The sequence below is a fragment of the Drosophila novamexicana genome, unplaced genomic scaffold, assembly GCF_003285875.2.
Source record: "Drosophila novamexicana strain 15010-1031.04,08,12 unplaced genomic scaffold, DnovRS2.1 tig00000434-arrow-pilon, whole genome shotgun sequence".
In the NCBI taxonomy this organism is placed as follows: Eukaryota; Metazoa; Arthropoda; class Insecta; order Diptera; family Drosophilidae; genus Drosophila; species Drosophila novamexicana.
The window spans coordinates 841721-860327 of record NW_020824802.1 but is presented as its reverse complement, the minus strand read 5'-3'; the positions used below and the strand labels follow the sequence as shown (position 1 = coordinate 860327).

The 18607-nt window shown below is 41.7% G+C and overlaps 1 protein-coding gene across 1 annotated transcript in view; it reads right to left on the bottom strand.

Moving 5' to 3' along the window:
• Nucleotides 1–2979: 2979 nt before the first annotated feature.
• LOC115760346 (tetratricopeptide repeat protein 21B-like) overlaps nucleotides 2980–18607 on the bottom strand; it is a 159248-nt gene continuing 143620 nt past the window's right edge. The window contains exon 6 of the mRNA XM_030701624.1: nucleotides 2980–3284. Within this exon, the coding sequence (XP_030557484.1) occupies nucleotides 3005–3284 (280 nt within the window). The 3' untranslated portion in view covers nucleotides 2980–3004. The remainder of the gene's footprint in view (nucleotides 3285–18607) is intronic.

Sequence of the window (18607 nt, the reverse complement as noted above, 5' to 3'; positions counted from 1 at the left end):
AAGTGCCAGCGGAAATCCTAAACCGAGGACATCTTTGATTAAACAAGATATAAATTGCTTTAACTGCTGCAACACCGAGCATCAGCATCGTCAGTGCCCGTGGCATAGGGTTAATGGCTACACAGTGATGCCGCAAGAGGAATCCAAATCTGGAGAAAAATTAAAATAGTGTACGACAATTGATGTGACGCCGCTGATTGATTTATGAGTAGCGCCTCGTGAGCAGAGACATAATATTCGTGCTTTTATTAACACCGGTAGTCCAGTAAGTTATATTGATGAATCATTAGTTTTAAAATCTTTAGTATTAAGACAAATATTATGGATTAGGAGATTATCCCCCCAGATTGAAGGCTATATTTATTCTGTCACGAAGACATATTTCATTTTATTTTATGTAGTAAGATCCAAAGTATTACCTAGCAAAGTTATTATTATTATTAAACCATGATTCTTGGACAAAAATTAATATTAAATTAGTTTATCATAATAAAATGAAAAGCACTAATGATTATAATCAATCTTTGTTCACCAATAATATTGATAATAAGAAAATAAGTAATCAATCGACTAACAAAATTATTTCAGACACCACTCCATTGCAGCGGAGGTGTAACAATGGTAATCAATCAGGCGATCAAAGCGACAACTTTGATGAATTTGCGCTAATATTGATATTGAAGAAAATGAAGAGTATAGAATAAGATTAACTGATACAACATCCTTTGATTGTACACCCAGATGTCTTTATTATTATGAAATAGAGAGAGTGCGGCTCCATATGCATCTCCTATTGATTTAGTGAAAAAAATCGGGAGAAATTCGTATGTATGTTGATTATAGAGGCATGAATAAACTAACTGTTCATGACAATTTCCCACTTCCTCTTATTGAGGATCGCTTAGAGTATCTAGAAAATAAACAATGTTTTTCGGCTGTTGATCTCAAACAAGGATTTCACCAAATAGCTGTAGTAGAAAAATCCGTGCAGTTAACGTCCTTTGTAAGCCCCCAAGGTCAGTTCGAATGATACGGATGCCATTTGGCCTTAAAAACGGACCAGCTATTTTTCAGAGGTTTATTTTTGATTTGTTTAGGGATCTTATTAGAGCTAAGAAAATTGTAGCATACGTGAATGATATTGTAGTGGCTACTGTGGAGGCGCATCTAGATATTCTGGGTAAGCTGATGGATCGATTTAGTGAATATTATTTAGAAATTAATAAAAAAAAAAAACCAAAAATGTTTAGAAAAGGAATGTGAATTCTTGGGATATAGAGTTAATACATTTGGAGACGTTAAGAAAGTATCCTATACCGCATAATCTTAAGAGTTTGCACCTATGCTTGGGATTATTTTCGTACTTCCGCCGTTTTGTGTTTTCATTTGCCAGCATAGCTAGAACACTGACAGAACTATTGAAGAACAGCGGTCCTTTCCTTCTTTACAAAGAGCAACTAGAGGCATTTAACGCTCTTAAATCAGCATTGGCAAATCCTCCGGTACTGACAATATTCAGTCCCAATCGAGAAACAGAGTTGCACACTGACGCAAGTGCACACGGTTTCGGTGCTGTATTAATGCAACGTCAAGATGATGGAAAAATGCATCCGGTAGCTTTTTATTCTGGCAAGACTACAGCTGCTGAGTCCAGATATCATAGATTTGAGCTTGAAACTCTTGCCATTATTTACGCATTTCGCCGTTTCAGGGTTTATCTAGAGCATAGAGCCTTTAAGATAGTCACTGACTGCAATTCCTTAGTGCACGCCCTTAGTTGAAAAGCTATTAGTCCGAAGATAGCTCGATGGTCTCTGGAATTGGAAAATTATAACTACCATATCGAGCATAGACCTGGGAGTAACATGTCGCACGTGGACGCATTGAGTAGACAAGCTGATTTAGTAAATGATGAGCATAGTACTACAGGGAAACCTGTAGTGAAAGCCATACTGAAAAATGTAGGGATGAGCACAGCGTTAACCGAAGAGAGCAGCATAGATTAGCATAGAAATGAGAACATAGGCAAATATAGTGATGATCAAAGTGAGTTATGCCTATAACAATAATCATATGAACGATAGTAAAGAGGCCTGGGGAGAGAGGTGAAAGAAAAGTGGAAGTTGTAGAGCAAGAAGTAAGTAGCAGACATATTGAAGAAATTGAGTCGCTCTTCGTCGAGTACGAAAGGAACAACCTGAGTACAGCCCTGTGACACAGTACTCAGCTCTTCGTCGAGTACAAAAGGAACAACCTGAGTACAGGCCTGAGACACAGTACTCAGTTCTTCGTCGAAAATTTTAATAAAATTTTACTACGACAATATAACAATGACTGGATCAATTTTGATGGCTAAATTTGTATTCATTTTACACGAAGATATACATATCAAACAACGCTAAGATCTGTGTAACTGGCGTGTACTTGACTGTTATTTTGAACTTGCAACTATAACTAACTAACTAACTAACTTAAGTAAAAATAACATATACAAATAATAAAATATAATAAAAATAACATATGTATTTTACATTATAACATAATTACAAAATATTTGGTATACTTTTATTATTTTTTTTTATAAAAGTTGCGCGCCCAAAATTCAAGTAACATTCGCTGTTATTTGTCACTGATATATTTTTTGTAACTGTCACAGTTGTCGCTGTGGCACAGAAATAACACTATCGATCATCCCTACACTACATACATATGTACATACATACATATATCATAGTACATACGCCATCGGCCAAATACCGAGGTTTTAGTTAACAAGTTTCTTTCCCTTTAAGTAGTTCTTAATATTGTATTGAAATAATACAAATGATAGTTTTATTGTGAATATGTAGATTTTAAACGTATGAGAAAATGCAGCACTTTATATTGTTGTATGTATGAATGTATATATGTATGTATGACGCAAAGGGATAAAAGACGAATTTTTGTATAACTTAATAGAAATTTACATTGTAAGAAAATTGAATGCATTTGTAATGGATTGTAATTATTGCAAACAAAAAACATTTTTAATTTTGTTACATACCTTTCTAAAGGACAAGTCTGCCATTAACACTGAGGCTGATTCGTTGCTGCCATCAATTTGGAGTATCTGCTGGCAAGTGTGACGACACATGTCCATTTTCTTTGAGTCCATTTGGAGCTGTGCCAGAGCGACTAAAATCTCAAGATCATTTGGAGTGTATTTAATGCAATCCTCAAAAAGATTGATTGCTAGTTCGCTGCCATTCAATTTAATTGACTGCTGGGCGATTAAAATACATATCCTGAAATAATTGTATGCTCTATTAATTTAATATATTCACACTTTATTAATGAACAGCCGGTATTACCCGGCTTTTCTCATCTCAAGCTCTTAAGAGGGCTTAAGGTGGGACCGTTAATTTTTAAGCTTTTCAAAAATCAAAAGATAAAACCTCACACAATCACACAAAGTTACGGTTTATCGGCACTTCTTCCAAATTTGTTGGATATGCATGAAAGTCAGTTTGGCGGAGCACAAAGGATTGCATGCTATGCTTAAGGGTTGCTCACTAGGCAGTAATACTATAGATAGTAAGTGCTATAAGTGAATGACGTGAAAGCTACACTTTTACAGATTTCTGGCTGCCTTCATTGAGCCTGGGCGGCGAAAAGTTAAATAAACTAAGCTGAGAAGCTTTGTACGTACGCTTGACGATCGTCATGCAATTGCCCACATATACAAGTACTTGACTGCAATGACTTTTGCAACAAAAAACAAATTTAGTCAGGTCCTTGCGGCGGATAATTTATATTTAAATAATGAGTATACTGCCGGTGGTCAGGAACAAACAGCCTTTTTTAAGCCGAAGTTAACATTTAAATAATTAATTTTGGCGAGCTTTAAGTAAAATAGTTTGTGGTCTAGTGTAAGTTTAGGGCGGAGCGGAATGACAGTCAAATTGCTCCTTGGTCGGCTCTCGTTTTACCACTTTAGTATAAGCGTTAAGCATACAATATATAGAGGGCTTTAAATAAGAAATAATCGAATCAAGAATTCTTAATGCGAGTAAGCCCCATGAGTTCTTGCGACTATTTTATTATGTCCAGTGGGCATTGCCCACAGAGAGAGTAAGACTGCTGAGAGTGGCAGCCGAACGCCGAGCCTCGAGAGCCGAGTGATCAGTACCAAACCGTATATCGCTCACTGCACAACGTCGCCGCGGTTGATGTATTTTCATAACATATGCACGTTAATTTTGAATTCCTTATAGACCAGAGACATTTATGTGTATGCATGTGCAAAGCGTACCGCGCTCCCACTTACTGTTTTTTGCCCTTGTGTGCATATCATTCTCACTGCTTAGCTTTGCAACTTGTATTGTGTTTGCCTTTTGCTTCCGCAATCACAAAAGGTTCTACAAGGTAGAGGTCAGTAAATCAGTTTGCAGGTATACTTCTCCAAATATGTTTACAACCTCTAAATTCTGATGCCCGTTTAAGCTACTCAGTTTTACTTTTGCTTTACTGTAAATGTAATTTTTAAGTGCTTTCGCGATGGCAAATTTGAGGCGTCGGTTTTTATGTGGAATTCTTTGGTAAACTGTGGATATTGTTAAAATACTTCATTGGATATAAGTGCATTCCAAAGGCATCTTAAGCTTTTAGTCGATATTAATCAATTTGAATATTATCGTGTGGCTTACCCCTCATCGAAATAACTAATGAACCATCTAGGTCTAGGAAGGCTCTCAGATATTTTAGGGTTGTGGAAAGTGGACAGCTAGCAATGGCTAACACTTTATTTAGATTCGGTCCCACACCTTTTGCTTGAAATAACAAAACCAAGAAAAAACTTTGGGCCTCTGTTATTAAAAAACTCAAATTTGTCCATTTGACACTTCATGCTGGCTACCTGTTAGATTCGGTACTATAGTTTTTAATATGAGATTGATTTCCTCTACTGAATATGATAATTAATTTGTGGCGATCTGGCAGCACAGGAACTGATACATTTTAAGTTTTTTCTCCTTGATAAGTTTGGTTACACTAATTTTGAATTTCACCATATTGCAAAAAGCACGTACAACTTTCTTCTAGCTCGAGCTCTCTAACCATCAGCTTCTACGCATCTATATATTATTTTTTTTTAATATATAATAAAAAGGCAACTATTGCTAAATCGGTTTGGTTATTCCATCTAAATAACCAAATTGGTGACCCCCGACAAAAACCAAAGTGTGCGCAACTCAGGAGAGACGGAGCACCTACTCAAATTGCAATCATCACTAACAGGAATACTTCACGATCATACTAAGTTTTCGCACATTCAATTTTGAATTAAAAGCTAATTGACACACTCATATAGCTTTGCTGCGACATACTCACGCTAAGATTGGCATTTTGCGCAGTTCCACGAAATACATGACGCTTTTTTAGCGAATAATGCTAGCGCTCACATTGACAACAGCAATGCAGGAGTTGCAGACAATGTAAATTCTCTTTTCGTCAAGATGCCTTTTTCTCAATTACCCACGGTTACAAACATTGAAATGTTTTTTACAAAGCAAGAAAGTTGGTTTCTTTTACAAGGCATAGGCTTACGGAAGGAACACGAGAAGTACGCAGCCATCATCACACATGCGGATCCCAAATAATTAGATCAAGTTCACGATCTTGTTCAAAATGGGCCTCAAACAAATCCATACACTACAGCAAAGTTCGCTGAATCAGAGATGACACGCCTCGACAAACTTGCCACTGGCATTCAACTTGGTGATGAACGTCCAAGCCATCTCCTCAGCCAACTACAGCAAACCAACGCTACTAACGACGAATCAGTTGTACGTCGTTATTGGATTAAACACCTACCTCCTGCAGCTCGCGCTGTCATCGCAGGTATTTTTGACATAATACAACACTATCGCAACTTGCAACAGCCGCTGACGCCGTAATGGATACACTTTCCCGTAACAACACTACAACTGAGCATCAAATGGACAACCGCATCAGTAAGATAGAAAAACGTCTGTATACCCAGGACATAATGTTTCAAAAGATCAATACAAAACTTTGTCAGCTGCTCAACAGCGATAACAACAACGGAAATCGGCGCACTCGCAGTCGCAATCGATCACAAAGCAACCACAGCAATGCACCGATCGCCCTGGCCGATTCAAATCAATATTGCTGGTATCATAACAAGTATGGCTGCAGTGCCCAACACTGCATTGCACCATGTTCATTTAATCAAACAAACACCAACAACCAAAAAAACAAGTAAGAAGTTATAGTCGGGAGCTCCCGACTAGGGGATACCCTAAACCCTTTTCTTCCAACATCAAATGCATAAATATTCTATAAATATCTCACTCTTGATCTTGGGTTACGTCGTCCATACACATGGAATTTTATTATTGCTGACACAAAATTTCCAATCATTGGATCTGACTTCCTACAGCAATATCAAAGATATTCTTGTCAATATCAAAGATGGTAAATTAATCGGCGCTCAAACTTTGATAGCACGTCAAGGTGTCTGCAGCCTTCGATCTTTAACAACGTTAAAAACGTTTAGTTCATGCTGTGAGTTCGCCCGGCTGCTGGAGGAATTCAAGGACATCACACAACTCAATGCGTTAGCACCGAAGCACCCAACATCTAGTGTAACTCACTGCATTGAGATAAAAGGCCCATCAGCATTCTCAAGACCTCGTCGACTCACTCCAGACATATTTTAGCTGCCAAAATGGAATGCGAGTTCTTGCTTAAAAAAGGTGCGTACCGACCAACAAAAGGTGCATACGCATCGCCGTTGCACATGGTCCGTAAGCCAACAGCGAAAGACGGCCATGTGGTGATTACCGAGCCCTCAACGCACAAACTGTTCCGAATAGGTATGCACTTCCACACATACAAGACTGTACACATATTTTCATGGCAAGAAAATATTTTCAAAAATCGATCTTAACCGTGCATGTCACCAGATCCCAATCGAACCTGGCGACGTCCCAAAGACTGCAATAACCACACTGTTGGATTCTGCAGTAGCTGCATCAAATCAGCATAACCAAACACTCATGTAAACACAAGAAAAGGTCGTAATCTTAGTCTAGTGAAACAAGGTTGGCAAGCCTCTCTTGCACTTGTCGCAGCTTCTATATAATTGAATATTTCTTTTTATCTTGTGCAGTCGTTCGTTGTTTGATCTAGGCGAAGCGAAGAACTTTTCTGAGCCACAGCCAGATAACCTTGTAATTTGTATAAATTCGCCGAATAAACTGAATTATAACGTGCTGTTGTGAAAGGTCAAAAATGTAATTATTTCTGGCTTAGGTTCTAAACATATGCTAAAAAACATTAGTAACTAAACATTTGGAGGCGAGATTTAACATTGCAGTGCACACAAACAAAAAAAATATATTGCAAATTAAAATTGTGATTATTCAAGTAGAACATAATCATCGTAAATTGTTATAATTAAGCAAGTGCAAACCGCCTGTGTGAGCTGACCATTTACAGCTCCCAAATATTCGCATATACATTAACGCCGATAGTTGACTTTCGCTCTCTTCCCCTTGCGCGGTCATTCGCCGGCTCAGCTTATATACATACGCTTGCTTGATTTTGTGCTTGTGAAAAAATGATGCAAGCCGAAAACACAGATGATATGCAGTCACACAGGGTGTCTTTTCTTAAGAAAATGATTTATCTGAGGACGTCGATTTAGAAGTGCGCCTTTTGCTAATTGAACAAACTAAGTCTGCCTTTAATACCGCGCATAACTCGCTAGAGGACCTTAATTTCGATGAAATTGGCAGCAAACAACGCGATGATTTTGACGAGACGGTCGCCAAGGTTAAAGCTCTATTCAGCGTCGTCAATCTAATTTGCCAAACCATACCTTGATCTTAGCCAACACAACGCGCCGAGCTGAAATTACCAACATTTTCCGGTGGTTATACCGAACATTCGGACTTTATCGCGATGTTTGAGTCAGTTGTCGACAAGAATACCGAGCTGTCTAACATTGAAAGGTTGCAGCATCTTCGTTCATGTTTGTCTGGCTCTGCGTTGGATTCGGTTCGATCTTTGGAGTTTTCTGGTGCCAATTATCGTATGGCTCTCGATATCCTAAATAGAATTTGTAGTAACAAATGTCTTGTTTTCCAGGCACACATCAATGAGATTCTTGGGCTCAAGAGGGTCGGCTTCAAAAATGCGCGAGTTTTCGGACAAGGTCAATTCGCATATGCGTGCCTTACAGACTTCGAGCAGTTTTGAACAAATTTTAGGATGCATAATAGTGCACACGCTGCTTCAAAAGTTGGACACCCAGACTCAGACCAAATGGGAGGAGGCCGCAGGCATTGACAAAATCCCGACAGCCGATGAGTTCTTCACATTTCTGGAAAGGCGTAGTGAAAGGCTAGAGAGCGTGCAACATGCCATGACATCCCATATAACCAATTGTCAGGTGGGCAAATCCAACCTAACACTAACCACAGCAAAAGAGTGCTTGTAGCTAAGACTAACCAAAATGGGTGCTGTTTTTGTGATGCATCTGGTCACGGGATCTACACATGAAGTGAATTCGGAAATTTGTCTCCATCCCTTCGGCATAAGGAAGTCAAGAAACTGGCCCTTTGTTATAACTTCCTAAGAAAGGGACACCAAACTCGGTCTTGCAGTAGTAGTCATTGTCGCACTTGTGGAGGAAAGCATCATACACTGTTGCATTTTGCTACTTCAAGAGAAACTGAAGCGTCGACACCATTAAATACATCGGCTTCATATGAAGTCACAAGACTCAGATTATTCAGCCACCTTTGATGCTCTTGTGACTCCAACAATTACCGATAGTCAGCCTAGCTTCGTCATCGATACATCAGACTGTAAAATTCCTTCGAACGTAAGGTTGGCTGATCCTGCGTTCAACAAACCACAGCGAGTGAATCTCTTAATTGGAGCGAGCCTCTTCTATGAGCTTTTGTCTGTGGGGCAAATTGTGCTTTTGCCAGGACTACTTCTTCTGCAAGAAACTCGGGTTGGCTGGGTCGTGACCGGTGGGTTTGAGAGACCGCGCAGTACCTCGTTGTTGGCTGCCGGCCTCACTCCTGATAGCGAAGCTAGTCAGTTGGACGTCCGTCTGGATGAGTTGGTTCGGCGGTTTGGGAAGTTGAAAGCTTTGAAGAGCCTACAGTAAAAGCCACCAAATAAGAATCGGATTGCGAGCAGCATTTGCCAATAACTTCTCCCGCTTACCATCCGGCGAGTATTCAGTGCGGTTGTCTCTGAAGCCGAGTGCAGAGCTTCTAGGAGGGCCTATTGCCAGGCTTATCGTCAATTTCTCAGTCTTGAGCGAAAATTGGGTCGGAGTTCGCATCTGAAGGAACAGTATTCGGTATTCATCAAATAGTTTCTGGATGTAAATCACATGTCGCGAGTTAGTCCAGAGTTGAGTGGCCGTTAAAAATACTTCCTCCCACATTATTGCGTCTTGAAGGAAAACAGCACCACAACCAAGTTGCGTGTACAGATGGCGGGACCAATCATTCAACCTAATTTGTTTCACATTCTGATTCGCTGTCGTTGTTGCTCCTATTGCTCTGACAGCCGGTATTTGCAAAATGTATCGCTATGTCCGAGTGACTTCGCCTGGTAGTTACTTTCAGTGCATCCTGTGGAGTGACTCGCCTCAGAAGGATATCGAAATCTTTAAATTAGATACAGTAACATATGGGACCAAATCAGCATCATTTCAGTCCGTGCGCGCAATGCACCAGTTGGCCTTTGATGAGCGTGATGCATTTCCAATTGGATCGGATGCCATCAATCAGGAGTTTTACGTTGACGATATGATATCCTGCGCCAACTCCTTGCTGAAGCCAGAGAGAAAATTCGTCAGACGGCTAAGATATTGTCTCGTGGAGACTTCAAGCTTCGAAAGTGGAGTTCTAGTCACCAAGAAGTCCTCAATGGAATAGCTTATGAAGATTGGGAACAGTACTTAGATGATGGAAGCGATGTCACCAAGGCCCTTGGTCTTATATGGGATCCAGCGAACGACCAGTTGCTATTTTATTTTCTGTTCTAGATTCTACTGTTAAACCCTGCAGGCGATCAGTTCTGTCTATTGTTGCCCGTTTTTATTATCCGCTTGGACTTTTGGGAACAGTCATAACTAAGGCAAAGACATTTCTTCAACAGCTTTGTAAGGACAAATTAACTTGGGATGAAAGCTTGCCGATTGCACCTGATACGACCTGGAGGGAGCTATGCAGCAGTTTTCGCAACATTCGCCATGTATCGTTTCCCAGAGTTGTATTCTTCGAAGGAACTGATGTTGAAATACATGGATTTTGCGATGCTAGTGTGGATGCCTATGGAGCCTGCATCTACGTGGTGGCCAGGAGTCCACTAGCGACAAGTCACATCCTTTGCTCCAAGTCACGAGTTGCGCCATTAAAAATATTGACTGTCCCGAAACTGGAATTGTGTGGAGCGAAGCTGTTGGCTATTCTGATGCATGAAGTCAAGCGCACAGGCATCTTTGTCAGCCAGTTTTATTGCTGGTGCGATTCGTCCGTTGTCCTATCCTGGATAAGAGAAGAGCCCTTCAAATTTAACGTTTTCGTGGCAAATCGTGTAGCTGCCATACAAGAACTCACTGCCAGTATGGAGTGGCGATATGTTCCAACGGACAGAAATTCAGCTGACTTTCTTTCTAGAGGCACAGTTCCCGACGTCCTATCCCAATCGGAGCTCTGGTTTCATGGTCCATCCTATCTATTGGATGGACACCTAAATTGGGCGGCGTCCTGTCTGCCTGAAACTCTAACCATTGAATTGAGGAAAAGAGTAATAATCATTAAGTCTCCACATGCAACTTAACTTAACTTAACTCTGGGAAGCAAGGTACACCAACTCATTTGGCTCAATGCAGCGCACATTCGGCAATGTGTACAAATTTATGAAGCGTATAAGGCATCATGGACTAACTGTTGCAGACATTCATCACTTCTTCGGGTTGTATAGAGAGCGAACTTGTGGGATGACATCAAGGAGATTCATTCTCATGGAAATGTGAAAAAATCCAGCTCCGTTGCATCTCTTGCACTATTTCTGGATGAAGGTGACCTCCTCCGTGTGGGTGGCCGGTTTAGCAATTCGTTTCTGGACTATGATGGGCAACATCCCTTTATAGTGCCTCGGCGTCATACAATTACCTTAGCTGTCGTTCAGTTTCATGAGAGGAATCTACACCCTGGTCCCCGTGCACTTTTAGCCAAAATTCGACTTAAATATTGGCCGATTGGTGGATTGAGAACAGTCAGTAGATGTGTGAGGTGCTTCAGAGCGAGGCCTATTTTCGTGGAGACTGTGATGGCAAGTCTTCCAAGGGAGCGTCTGGAAGTCGTTCGAGTCTTCACCGTAACTGGAGTCGACTATTGCGGACCTTTCTTTTATAAGTCGGAAGTTTGTACGAGGCGGTCCATCACGTGCTACGCCAGCGTCTCTACTTGCTTCACCAGCAAGGCAATGCACCTAGAGCTAGTCAAGGACCTATCGATCGCTACATTTTAGAGTGCTCTAAAGCGCCACTTGCGGCAAACCCAGTCAAATTTCGTCCGACAACGCAACAAACTTCGTTGGATTGAAGAATGAGCTGGTTGATTTGAAACGTCTCGTTTAGCGATCCCCACATGGAAGCAGTTCAGCAGCTCTGCCTCGCCGATGACATAGAGTTTAAAATTACAAGGTTGGCAAGCCTCTCTTGCACTTGTCGCAGCTTCTACAAAATTGCATATTTCTTTTTATTTTGTGAAGTCCTTCGTTGTTGATCGAGGCGAAGCGAAGAACTTTTCTAAGCCACACCCAGATAACCTTGTAATTTGTATAAATTCGCGAATAAACTGAATTATAACGTGTTGTTGTGAAAGGTCAATAATTTAGTTATTTCTTGGCTTAGGTTCTAAACAGTTTCTAAAAAACATCAGTAACTCAACCCACACCATTTGGATTATTTGAGTTTACACACATGACATTTGGATTGTGCAACGCTGCACAAACATATTCCGCACTGAGGGATTTAAACTTTGTTTTCGTCTATATATATATATCGCCGTTGCATCAGACAATATGGAGCAACACCAAATCCATCTTCGTCAAGGTCTTGAACGACTTCGACGTTTTCATCTCAAAATCATAGCAAATGTCGTTTCGGTCAAACATCAATCGAGTTTATTGGTCATTTGATCGATCATAGTGGCATCAAACTATTGCCAGACATAGTGAAAACCATCATCGAATTTCCCTTGCCCACAGTCGCAAAATAACTGAAACTTTTTTGGCAATGATTAACTTTTATCGAATATTCCTGCCCAAAGCAATCACCCATCAAACACCACTGGTACAATTAATACCGGGTAACAAAAAAAAAACGACTCAACTCCAATAATTTGGACAGGTAACACGCTAAAATATTTTGAGGAATGCAAGCGTTCTCTAGCTGCAGCAACACTTTTGGACCATTATCTCAATCTGCTCATCTATCGCTCACCACGACGTTGTGCGCTGAGCGAGATGTGGCTTCATACTGAACGTTCGGATTTTGAGGCCGGCGTTCGGCTGCCGCTCTCTGCAGTCTGGGCACACTAAAATGGTCGCAGGTACCCTTGGGGTCGACTCGTTTCGATTTTTTTTGTTTCGATAAAAAGGCCATTTGGTATGTCTATACATTGTATGGTTAGTGCTATCATCTAAGCTATTATATATCCGGCGATTGTTGTTGATAACTACTAATTTCGGCACAAAACGATTTGCAGCCCTGTCATCAGTTCTATATTTGCTAGCCTTCATGGTACATACAACATAACTACTTCTCTAAAATAATTTTTCCTATCAGTATTAATATTGAATGCCGTTTGCTAAAACTCGTAAGCATCGTTTTGGGCGCTGAATATAATGGTCTATAAGTCCTAATTCACATATTGCTTCTGGATCGTTCTGTAAGTTTCACAACTTATCCGATAATCTGGTAATGAGGTCTTGTGATAAGCCCCTTATGCCCAATATGCAGTAACTTTTCTTTATATTTATATTATATTTTTCATTGCCCCTTTTAATCTTGCATAAAGTTTCACGCATTTACTTTTTCTCATAAACTTTTTATTATAGAAGCAAAACGTTTAGTTTTATCGGTACGAATAACATATGACTCTGGGCTGCAAGGAATTCAAAATGAACATAGATATATACATATGTGTGAAAAAACATCAGCTGCAGCGATGTTGTGCGCTAAGCGAAATGTGGCTTGATGCTGATCGTTCGGCTTTCCAAGCTCGGCGGTCAGCTACCAATTAACCTTCCTTTAAATACACGCCCGTGGAAGATAGAAACATATCCGTACTATCTTGATCTTTTTATTAATAAATATCAATAAAAATCACGTATTTGTTTAATTTTTATACCCTGAACCCATTAAAAATGGGTATAAGGGTATATTGTATTTGTGCACAAATAGCCGAGTCGATCTAGCCATATCCGTCTGCCTGTCTGTCCGTCCGTATGTATGAACGCAAGGATCTCAGAACCTATTAGAGCTAGAGAAATTTTAGTTGTAGATGGTCCTAGTTCCCGCGCAGATCGAGTTTGTTTCCGATAATCGATAACTTACTCCGTTTCCAAGCAATCGATAAAAATCGATATCGATATCCTGTTTTCGGGCAATTTTGGTAAATAATAAGAGCTAGAGTCAACAAACTTTACATATAGCTTCTAAAATAAATATATGTATGCATTTGATGTTGGAAGAAGAGGGTTCAGGGTATCCCCTAGTCGGGAGCTCTCGACTAGAACCTCTTACTTGTTAGGCTTGAACTCGTGAACAATCATGTTTGGAGGCCAAAATTTGGGATCACAAATGATTGAGAACATATCATGTGAAAATTTTATTTTCAATGATGATATTTCACGAGGGGTGGAGAAATTAAATTTGGTTATTGACACGCTAGCAGAAGATTTGCTAGCAATATAGGCTGCCAATGACTCAGAATTGGTGTCCGACGAATGTCGAGACACAAAAGCTTGCCTACGAGGGACAAAAACCGTTAAAGTAGGCGCTGATGGGGCTGCAGGTAACATAGGAATTGGAGCTAAAGAGGCACACTGATTGTTTTTAACAATCGGGGCAAGATTGCGCGCAGGTCTACCTTTACGGCCAGGAGCTGACGAGGCTGAGGCAGTTTGATTAACTGGAACGCGATCAGGTACGGGCTCTACTGGGACTAGTACAGGGGTTGAGACAGGGGTAATTGGACAGTCGCTTGGAGAAGGCGATAAGGACGACATTGGAGATATACCCAAGTTGCTAGGAAGGGACAAGAAAGGCGTAGGTGTCTGAACAGACGTAGAGGGCAATTGCAAAAGTTGAGGCTCCAACCGGCGATTGGTTGGGGACTCGAATTTATATTTGACAAGCAACTCGAAACTCGAGTCGAAATTACTCGAGAGCTGCTTAGCCACATTATTCAATTTTAAGAATTGATTTCTCACAGAATTATACATTCTGGATAAATCAATTTGTTTGTCGATGCATTCTGGGCACGACCAACGCAAGCCGCCGCAGCCCTTCTTGGCAGTTGCAGCGATCTTGTCGCAATCACGCCCAGTGGGACCAGCACATTTAGCATGCATCATATTCTCACACAGCCAGCAATTAACAAATTGCGGCAGTGCAGAATCATCAGCCTGCTTGAACGTGCACGGTTTCTTACAGCACGGCATCATTATTATAAGCGTATGCAAGTTGCGAGAGCGCAGAGCAAAACGAAAACGGTGCACAAAAATAGCACAAGTAAACACTAAAAAACAATTATTCGTACACTAACAAATTGTTTGGAGCAAAAAAGAGCGCGATGCACAAGCAGAAATATGCACCAGCGAACACACGCACAAACAAGTGTATGCACAGGGGAGCACCAAAGCAAAAGAATCAAAACAGACAATAACAACAACACGGAACTGACGCCGCGTTTTATAAATGCAATAATAAACAAACTTACGCTGCACAACAGATAACACTTCGCAAAATTTATAAAAGCTTTTTAAATAAAGCACCAAAAAATGCAAAATTTAGAAATAAAAAGCAGGATTAAAGCGCAAAAATATATAAAAATCTTGGAGCACAAGTAATACACGTCAATCACTCTCAACTGAGAACTCTTTGAAAAATGTGTAAAGTGTATTTTCTTTTGGGAAAACGTACAGGCCGCATTTTACACATATCTCAAAAATGTGACATTCGAAAAAAAATTTATGAAATGTGGACAATGAAGTAAGGCAATTTCTGCGATTTTGGGAATACCACCCGAAACTTTTTGCAAATTAGTGAAAATCGTTTAATTAGTTTGTTTAGTTTAAATTGATTTGATTATTGGATTCAAAATTTTTTTCAAAAAGGTCTTTATAAAAATTTATCTGATACGTGCTTCAAACTTCTGCAAAATCTGACTTTCTTGGATGATATATGCTTGTCAATGGTTGAAATGGTAAAGTTTCGAGTGTCTTACACATTTTGCAAAATGCATAACTATTCAATGGAAAAAATCGTTGAAACTAGAATAAGCTTTAGCGATTTTAAAAATTCCATCCCGAAATGTGGTAAATTGGTGATAAATGGTTGCATGAAACTTTTTAGATTACCATCCGTTCGACTTTACCGTCTTGCTGGTGAAAGCTTTGAAGGGCGAAGTTTTTTTTTCGTCCTCAAACTTATTTTCAAAGCACTGCATAACAACTAAAGGTGTACGTATTCCAGATTCAAAGATCCAAAGCAATTTTCGTTAGGAACAACTTTTCAGAAATGCTTGCTAAAATTTATTTTCCACGCGATATCCTTGGGTGGAATTGCGGGTCAAAAGTTTAATAAACGAAAGTGTGTGTATGTGCGTGTGCGTGAGTGTGTGCGTGTGTATGTGTGTGTGTGTTTGTTTGTGTGTATGTGTTTGTGTTTTTTTTTTTTTTTTTTGGAAGAAAAGAAAATAACAGCTTAACATTTTACAAGGGGGAACTAAGACAAACAATGAAGGAAAGGGTATTTTATGGGGAGTAGAAAGTTGTAGCCCTCTCCTGCGGGACAACCGCAAAGTACTACTTCGCAAGGGCGGGGTACGGCTGTATATCAGCCGCTCATCAGTCGATGCCGCGTCGGATCCTCTCCTGTCGTCGCAGCTCCTTCATTATAGCCGATGCCATGTTAGCAACGGCTGTCCATCCATTTTCAGTGGCCACCATTCGCGCCACGAGATTCTCCGGAGACAAATCATTTCTGCCCGCCGTCGCTTTGTCTCGCTCGCGTCTATAGAGTGGGCAGTAGAACAATGCGTGCTCCGCATCCTCAATCACACCGTGCCCACAGTGCTCGCAAAAGGGGTCGTCCTCATGATTAAACCTGTGCAGGTACGCTTTAAAGCAGCGATGCCCAGTAAATATTTGTGCCAGGTAGTGGTCTACTTCGCCGTATCGCCGCTGTAGCCAAAGCTTCAGGATTGGGATTAGTCTGTGGGTCCATCTGCCACTTGAGCTCGCATCCCATTTGCTTTGCCATTGTTCGATGGTGTTGTCCCTCAGTTGCCTGTTGGTGGTTGCCCCACTTTGCCTTTCGGCCGCATCAGGCCGAGTGGGATCATGCCTGCCAGTACTAAGGCCGCGTCTTCCGATACAGTGCAGTCGGTATGCAGCATTGCATCCTCGGCTGTAAGATGCAACCTCCATTGCGGGGGCCCATATGTTGGATCCGTAGAGGATTGTGGACGTCACCACTCCAGCGATTAGCCTTCTGCTCCTCTGCCTTGGTCCTTTGGTGTTCGCCAACATTCGGCTAATGGCTGCTGTAACACTGGCCGCTTTGTGGCTAATATACTCCAGGTGCTGTTTATACGACAGTCTGTGGTCTATCATGACGCCCAGGTATTTGATGGCGGGCTTGGACTAAATGATAGCACTGCCAACGCGTAACGATGTCGTCTCAACTATCTTTCTGCTGCTTATTAAGACTGCCTCCGACTTCTGCTCCGCTAGCGTGAGTCCGTTCTGGGATAGCCAGTCAATTATCCTGTCGATGGCCGCACTGCTCCTAAGAGTGACCTCATCGAGTTTCTTCGCCACAGTAACAACAGCGATGTCATCGGCGAACCCAATGATTGTGTTGCCCTCTGGTAGGCAAAGGCGCAGTATTCCGTCGTAGATGACGTTCCACAGTAGCGGCCCGAGAACAGAGCCCTGAGGAACGCCTCCAGTTACCCTGTACTGTCGTTGGCCGTCTTCCGTGTCGTAATTTAGCACTCTGTCCTGGTAGTAGCTGGTCACTAACTTTATTAATTGGCTCGGGATGTGTCTGGCCGTTAGCGCTTCTAGTATTTTTGTCCGTGGCTGAGTTGAACGCGTTCCTGACATCCAACGTACAGACTAGGCAGTACTGTTTGGTGCCACCTGTCCATCTTGTGCCTTGGATAGCGTCTTCTGCCAGTTCAGCCACGGCCCTGATGGCATCCGTGGTGCTCCTGTGTTTCCTGAAGCCGAATTGATGTTCAGACAGACCGCGCACTTCAGCAAGCTTGCATTCTAGGCGATTGCCTATTATCCGCTCAAATATTTTTCCCATCGTGTCCAGCATACACAGGGGGCGGTATGAGGAGGGATCATCCAGTTCCTTGCCGGGCTTCGGGATGAGCACAAGTCGCTGGAGTTTCCATCTACGTGGTACTGTGCATTCCGCTATACATTGATACGTTGCAAAGCTCTTGGAAGTATCGGGATTTGCTGCGTCTGATAGCTTCCTTGAGTAATTTCCGCTTGGCTCTGAAGTTCTGCGGATGGTGCTCAAAATTGGGGGACGGTCTTGACCGTTGGCTCTTCCGCCTAGCTGCGTGGCACTCTTTGCGCGCTTTGGCTGTGTCCTCGTTCCACCAGGCTACCGGTCTATGTGTGTTTCCACCCTTGCGAATTTTTGTCAGTATAACGTCACATGCGTTGGTGATAGTCTCTGCTATCGCGTCAGCAGAGCTGTTGGCATCGCCTCTTATGCCAATTCCTTCTACCATAGGGAGGAGTCTTTCCAGGTCCATAGTGTCCATCTTGTATCCAGTGTGTTGGAGCCTTCTACTGGCGCCACTGCTTCCAAGTTGAGAGGTGTCCGTTATCACCGTAAAGTGGTCGCTGTGGGTGTATACATCCGATACATGCCATTTGGTCTATGATCGACTCGCGACCCGCTTTGCTGTAAGTGCTTCTTGTGCCGATGTTCAGCGGACAGACATTTAGCGAAGCAAGTATGTCCAGCAGGATGGTTCCCCTTGGTGTCGTTCTGTTGCTGCCCCATTCTGTGGCCCACGCGTTGAAGTCCCCGGCGATTATCACTGGAGATTTTCCGTTCGCGTCCTGTGCGATGTCTTCAATAATGGCTGTGTACTCTGCCAGGGGTATACTTGGTGGTATGTAGCAGCTATAAACGTATGCGACCACATTTTGCCCTAGCAAACCCTTTGCGAGCCATCCGTTGAGTGAGCTGATATGGTGCCTGTCCGCAGCTCCGTAGTGCTGCTCCAGCGTCTAGGCTTTCGTGCCA